At 34.2% G+C, this 7,463-nt stretch overlaps 1 protein-coding gene across 1 annotated transcript; it reads right to left on the bottom strand.

Annotated features, from left to right (window-relative positions):
- Positions 1 to 2,134: 2,134 nt before the first annotated feature.
- On the bottom strand, positions 2,135 to 5,617 carry LOC123566002 (uncharacterized). Its single transcript, XM_053550572.1, has 7 exons — positions 5,328 to 5,617; positions 4,800 to 4,857; positions 4,508 to 4,576; positions 4,119 to 4,184; positions 3,837 to 3,906; positions 3,542 to 3,651; positions 2,135 to 3,144 (listed from the first exon to the last, which is right to left on the bottom strand). Exons 5-7 carry the CDS (start codon positions 3,839 to 3,841, stop codon positions 2,135 to 2,137), a joined length of 1,125 nt encoding a protein of 374 aa, XP_053406547.1. The 5' UTR covers positions 3,842 to 3,906; positions 4,119 to 4,184; positions 4,508 to 4,576; positions 4,800 to 4,857; positions 5,328 to 5,617.
- Between the last annotated feature and the right edge of the window lie 1,846 nt (positions 5,618 to 7,463).

Here is a 7,463-nt window from a genome sequence, read left to right as displayed (position 1 = left end):
GTCATGGGTGGTATATATGTTGCATCACATTGTCCCAAGTCCCATATAGTGTTAGAGATTTGAGGCTTCTGTGCTTCTCTCATTAATCCTGAATTGTCAAAAAGTGCTGATGGATTTGCTGACAACTCATGCTTAAATATCTCCTCAGGATCATCAGTATAGCTGTCCGCAACTGCCATAATTCTTTGGAACAGTAGCTGAGGGTCTACATGGAACTCTTCTCCACCAACTTTGATATTTGTTTTGGACCCCAATGTAACAGCTTGATCGGTACGTTTAAACGAATGTTCAAGAACCTTTTTTCCCTTCCATGTTCTTCAGTATTTTCTCACCTACATTTCTTGCCGAGTCCGCGTTTACATTTACGTCTGCTAAACTTCCCGTTTCAATATTTCTCAGGTTTGCTTCATCTGAAAATGGGTTTCGCTCCCGAAGAAACTCTAAAAACACTTGCCGATCTTTCTCATCCCTGTCGATTCGAGATTTTGCAATATCCTTGTGCTGATCACTTGTATTGTATTTCTTGTTAGTATATTCTTGCATTGCAAAATTTATTTCTGCACAGGCTGGCATAGACAAAATCCACTGCGTTCGTTGTAACTCTGACAATCCCCTGCCTCTTGTCAGTCCACCTACAGACTTGACACTGCGCATAAGTACTTGTTCAATAACCAGATCGGTAGAAAGACCACCCCACATTCTGTTTGACCTTCGGACCACATGCAATCCCTTTTCAAATGCTTGGCAAACTTCAGGATGTGTTATATGAAGACAGTTCATTTGCTGAAGGTACATGTAGCTTGATTTCGTGTACAGATTATGTCCTGCAGCTGCAAAAAAAGGAAGCATGTTTTTCAAACTCTTGAGGTGACATCGCCAATTCCCAATCCTTTCAGCTGCGATAAACTGTTTCAGTAGGTTGATCATTTCTAAGTATTGTAGCCATAATTTTGCAGTTCTAGAATTTTTCAATGTATGCTTAGTACTTTCAACTTTGTCAACCATTTTTTAAGATTTACATTGTCTTCAGTTACTAGTAGACGTTGATCAATTTTCTGCTCGAGTACACTTTCAAAAATTGTGACTAATTTTCTCTGTTCAGGTGAGTAGGCTTCATCATTGCTTCTCCCTGTTTCAGCATTATTGTTATTCTCATCTGTATACTGCGTTTCCATTAACTCAGGAAATGTCTTCTCCATAATGAGCTGGTCAAGTGCATCACTGGCCAAGAAATGACCTCTAATTGCCCTCTGAACCGCCTTTCCACTTAGCATATGGCAAACAGTGTTTGGAGCATATACAGTGCTTAGTAGTTCTGAAAGACCGCTATTTTCCATAATCTTCCCTATACACCCCAAGAAACTCATTTCCATATGAAAGGCACCAAGTCTGATTACAGCTCTCTTCAGCTCACTAGAATCTGGTTCGTTTGTTATGATAGTCATGGCCTTCCAATACAGTGGTTGGTCAAATGTTATGACAGGGTCAATGTTCATCAAACGGGCTTGCTGTGCAACGTATGTCAAGGTGGAATATATGCAGGACATATCACTTGGGTTCATGTCTATCATGGGAAGGAACTGGACTTTGGACTCTCCTGGATGTTCACCCTTCTGAACAGTTTGCATGATTCCAGACCAGCTTGGTGTCATTGGTCTTAGTGGGCGTGTAATTTTAACAATAAACTCGAAGTTTCCAGGTATAGGATCCTCACAATCTATATCCAACAACTTCTCAAATATGACATTTTCAAGGACATTGTCATTTTGTTTATAATATTTTATATTGATTTTCCCAATTTTGACAAGCTCTTCATTTGTTACTTGTATCCTGGGCACAACTCGTCTTTTGTTGTCCTTTGGTGTAAATGTTGCAATTATGCCCATTCCATGGAATGTGTTATGGCCGTCAATCGTCGCAGTGTTGTGATCTATATTGTCAGCAACAAATTGTACATACTGTTCAACATTGTTCCTGTCAACTGCATTGCCTTGAGTATATGCTGCACATTTCTCATATTTTTGTACTTCTTGGTAAGAAGAGCAGAAGCCTAGACTGTTTAGGGTCTCTATGAGAATTCTTGATCCAAACTGGTGATGTAACTGAACACCTAATCCAAGCTGGAGAGGACATATTATACTTCTAGGAATCGCTGCTTGGACAATTGCTTGGCTAATAGCTGTGATAATTCTCTCTGGTCCTTTTGGTCAATGAGTTGCTGTAATAATGTTACTAGACTAGGAGGTACATATTTTCTGTTGCCTTCAGTTGACATATCATTTGCAGATGGGTATATCTCTGTATTTTCCTCCATATCTTTGATGTCATTCAGAATCAGTTTTCCTGCTGTCTTTATGATTGCCAGTTTCTCACTTTCACTGTCATTTTTATTTTGTCTGTGATAATAGTTATGTAAAATAGCATGGGCTCTACTTCTGAAAGTAACAACATTGGATTTTCCATTCAATTCTGTAATTATAATACTATTACCATAATGCTCTAGCATTCTTCTTTTCATATATGTTGTGCTGTACGAGTTATCTTCACCACAAATGGATGCCATTTTTTGTACCAAGTCGCTGATTGTGGTAAACCCAATTTCAGTTTCCTCAAATTCTTCCAAAACAGTTTTGAAGGCATTGTCAGCACAAACGCAAGCAGGTCTGCCTTTTTTTGTCTTGCTGCACTGGTCCGTCTCATATGCTGCTCCATCATCTGTCACTGGTGACTGAAAACATTTTGGAATTTTATATCCAGACCTAAAATTAGAACAACAAGACTGGTGATATCTAGCTTCAGCAGCAGGAAGATCACAAACACATTCTAATCGGCCTAATACTATATCACCCCAATCATCATTTCTTTCTAAACAAACATCTTTAATAGACTTTTGAAACTCTAATGTTAAAACAGGGTGAACATCTCTACCTCGTTTACGTTTATGTTGTTTATGTGTTGCATTTGTTCCACAGAAAAAACACTTCGTTTGAAAGTCAAATGATAATTCTAATGACTGTCTAGTACTTGGACTTGTATATAAATTTTCTTTGCTGCTGCTATTGAGACGATTCTGATTGGGGTGGCAGTAAATCCTCCTGCATTCCTTGTGAACTTGCTGTCCAGGTGAGACGACCAACGTTCGACCTGTAATTCATACAAATTTACTTTACTTATAACTAATAAACCTTACATTAATCTTTATTTATGCTTTCATTTAGAATTTCATGTTTCTTACATATTTGATGTTGCTGAAGAAATATATTTTGGATAATACACGCATGTGCATGCATGTGTGCGCGTGTGTGACAATAGTTTAATCATAGACAATACTGAATGAATTCATTTCAGCTTTAGTAAGTATAAAAGAAACGATTTTACAAGTTTTGGAAGAAACAATTTAAGAAAATGGCAATGTTATTGTGCTACCTAGATAATGTTATACTAGATGACACTATAGTACGAAATATTAAACTGATATATATAGATCAGGAGAGCCTACAACACAAGACCCTTTAAATACTTGCTTTTAAGAAGCACTAACCCTTATTCTTGCTGGCTGCTATGATGCTCTGGCATCCCCTGTCGCCAAGAACTGAAGTGGGGTTGTCGTCTCTAACGCCACATAAAACGCAAGTGTTTTCATCAGAAGTACTGCAATTGGAATAGAAATACAAATGTATCAATAATCTATACTATAATACGAAAAAGTTACTTGAAATTCAAAAGATCATTGAACAATCTCTATGTACATTTAAGAGCCAAGAAAATGTTATTATCATACAAAAATCCATTCAAAGATGATGAAATTAAATAACTAATAACTTTTAAGTAATTACCTCATGATCTGAACTTCAGTTGAATACCAATATCATTATTCACAACAGGTGTTGAATTCTTCTGCAGCAACTGTAATAATTAAAAAGAGTAATAAGTTTAAGAAGAATATAAATAAATAATGAACCAAAAAATAAGGGACATCAAGAAGATAAATATGCTAAGAAATTGTATTTAGGTCTGTTTACAAATATATTTTATATGCTTAATAGCCAAGAAAATAACATTATCATACAAACATCCATTCAAAGACAATAAGATTAAATAACTATGTAAGTAACTACCTCATGACTTGAACTTCAGATCATAATACACAACAGGTGTGGAATTCTTCTGCAGCAACTGTAATACTGAAATAAGTTACAAGTTTATTATAGGACCCAACTAGTAAACAAAATTCTCAGTGACATCAGGAACATAGATATGCTAAGGAAGTGTAATGGTTACAAGTACAGGACTATTTAAAAAAAAATAATAAAAAATGGACATTATTTTATGCATAAAATTTATGTCCACGATGGCGTTCCATAGTTAAATAATAAAAAAAGAGAGACTTTCTTTATTGCTTTTCCCCCATATTTCCCTACATGATACTCCTGAAAGCATATCAAATATATACAAATTCACTAATTTACCATTTCAGTCACATATAACTAATAACTTAAGTAATTACCTCATGACCTAACTTCAGCTAAATACCAATACCATAATACACAACAGGTGTTGAATTCTTCTGCAGCAACTGTAATAATAAAATAAGTAATAAGTTTATTACAGGATCCAAATGAATATAAATAAATAATGAACAAAAAATCAGGGACATCAAGAAGATAAATATGCTAAGAAATTCTATTTTCAAGTCTGTTTACAAATATATCTATTATGCTATATAGCAAAGAAAATGTTATTATCATATAAAAATCCATTCAAAGACAATGAGATTAAATAACTATGTAAGTAGCTACCTCATTACTTGAACTTCAGATCATATTACACAACAGGTGTGGAATTCTTGTGCAGCAACTGTAATAATGAATAAGTTGTAAGTTTATTATAGGATCCAACTAGTAAACAAAATTCTCAGTGACATCAGGAACATAAATATACTAAGGAATTGAACTTGTTTTAATCCTGGTTACAAGTACATGACTATTTAAAAAAAGAAATAAAAATTGATATTATATAGTTTATAAAATTTATGTCAGCGATGGCGTTCCATAGTTTTAAAAAATTCGGAAAGAGGGACTTCCTATACTTCGGGTTTTTTCATTTTTTTTCTACATGCTACCTTTGTAAGCATATCAAATATATATAATTTCAATACTTTTCCCATTTCAGTCGCAAATAATGTTTTTTAGGTGCATAAACCGCATTTCACATTGCGTCGTCTGCTAAACCGCAACAAGCATAAACTTTTCATGATTTTTATTTATTTCCGTACTGAAGACATATTTATGGATTTTCCCAAGAAATATTATCATAAACAAACTTACCACATGCAGAATGTTCGATGATTGCCAATGATTTAAATTGTTTTTTCAGTTATTGTCCGATTCCGAGACAAATTATTTACACGGTATAGCGTTATATTTCCTAACCGTGAACTTTACTGCGGAGTATGGCAGGACGTTCGAGACATAACATTGTGTACAGTACTTTGCAGATTAAATACGTCTTTTTTCAAGTAACGCCTAGGGATTTTGTTGAGGACTTTTAGTATGTTATCACACTTGTATTTATCTTCGTTTTTATAATAAATACTCTTGTGAAGGAATTTGTTTGACCTTTTCTCCCAGACAGCTTTGCCTAATATTTTCCTTAGTATATCTTCTTACGCAAGCTAAAACAGATCAGGTAAATCCAGTCTTAACCAGTTTGGGGCAGTTCATTTTGGTGAGACTTAATTCCAGATATACCAGTCATATTCCTGACTCAGCGTCGGTCACAGTACTCGTCATCAGAACGCTACCTTATATAGCCTAGCTTCCTTGCAACCATAATCAGAGGTTATCTGCCGAGAACTTACAAATTTAACATGTTTGACATGGGTTGTAAACAGCTTAAAAGGTCGGACCATTTGAATATCTAAAATGCTTTGTTTCTTTATTTGTTTTTTCTTTATTATGAAAACTTTACATTAGACATTAGACTATACATTAGACTGTCTATCAACATCTATAGAAAGCGAAGAAAAAAACTCACAATGCAGTTCAAACGTATGGAAATATGTCCACTAACTGGGATGCTGAAAGCGAAAAATAACTCCCTTTTTATGAAACTTATTACAGAACAGTCAATTAACAGCTTTGTTACACAAGTGTGATATGTATTGTTTTAATTATTTTTGTTGTGATAAAAAACTGTAAAAATATATAAAAGTGTGAAAGAATGCTACAAATGAACTCTTAGTTTACTATCCAACACTTATCTAATAAGACCATCCATATCTTTTATGAATAGAACTGATATAGACGAAAATCTGTTTAAGGATATCTTTTTTAACTGTAACCAAACACATAATGTACGTTTTCTTACACTCTTAAAACAATTCAAACAAATGATATGAAATTAGGGGTTTTTTTTAATCATACTCGGCTTACTTCATTCAGGTGAAAACAAATTGCCAGTCAATACTACGAGGTCTTTCTCAGTAAGGTAACATGATCTGTAATGTAAACTGGAGATACCTATTCATTTATATGGGGTGAAAGATAGTACAGATACATATTGATAATACATGTTGAAAAGCTGTAGATTACATATTTTTTTAAACTCAACCTACGAATCAACGGTACCGAAAACTGCTCATAAAGCTAATATTTTACCACAAGCGGTATTTCAATCTGATGAAATATTTACCACCAATATAAATGGTATGAAACATCAAGACTGATCTAATAATGATGAAGCTGGAAGGGATGAAATAGATGAATTCTCATTTCGTGCTTTTTATCAAACTATAATTGAGAAATAATTGATAAAGAACAGATGTACATTTGTAAACTGATATCAGGTTTGGAAATATATGCCAAGAAAATACAAAATGTACTATCGTTCAAAACTCTGATGTTGATATATTTTCTATCTTAAAGGTATTTAATCAAATTTTGGTCAACTAATGGATCTGTTCAAAACTTAACCAACTTTTATTGTGTACATTGAGTTTTTAATACACAGATTCTCACCTAAAGTATTTTTAAACTTTGATGTTCCTATCCTGGATACCGACCAAGTTAGCATTATTTTAGCATAAGTATCAATTCAATAAACATATTTTGCCTTAGGAATAGTATAAATAATATGAAATAAGGCACTGGCTCAATCGGGAATCGATCCAACTTCAACTCATCCCTTAACATTTAAAAAGAAATGTCTAATGACAGCACGGAAGGACACATTTTTAATTCGATTCGGTATATCGCATGTTACCGTAGAGGGATCGATTCCGATTTTCGTCGCTACGCGTAGGATCGACTCCCTATCAATTTAAAGGTAGATTCTGGAATAAAAACAACACTGCCCATATTGTATTGTATTATATTACATGTATTTCCGCCTCTTGGATAGGCGCACCCTCTGGAGAGGTGTATTTATTTATGTGAACTGTACTCACTAGGTGCTTTTATTTA

This window comes from Mercenaria mercenaria, chromosome 9, assembly GCF_021730395.1.
Source record: "Mercenaria mercenaria strain notata chromosome 9, MADL_Memer_1, whole genome shotgun sequence".
Classification (NCBI taxonomy): Eukaryota; Metazoa; Mollusca; class Bivalvia; order Venerida; family Veneridae; genus Mercenaria; species Mercenaria mercenaria.
Note: the sequence above shows the minus strand (reverse complement) of the source record. Positions and strands in the feature narration are given on the sequence as shown.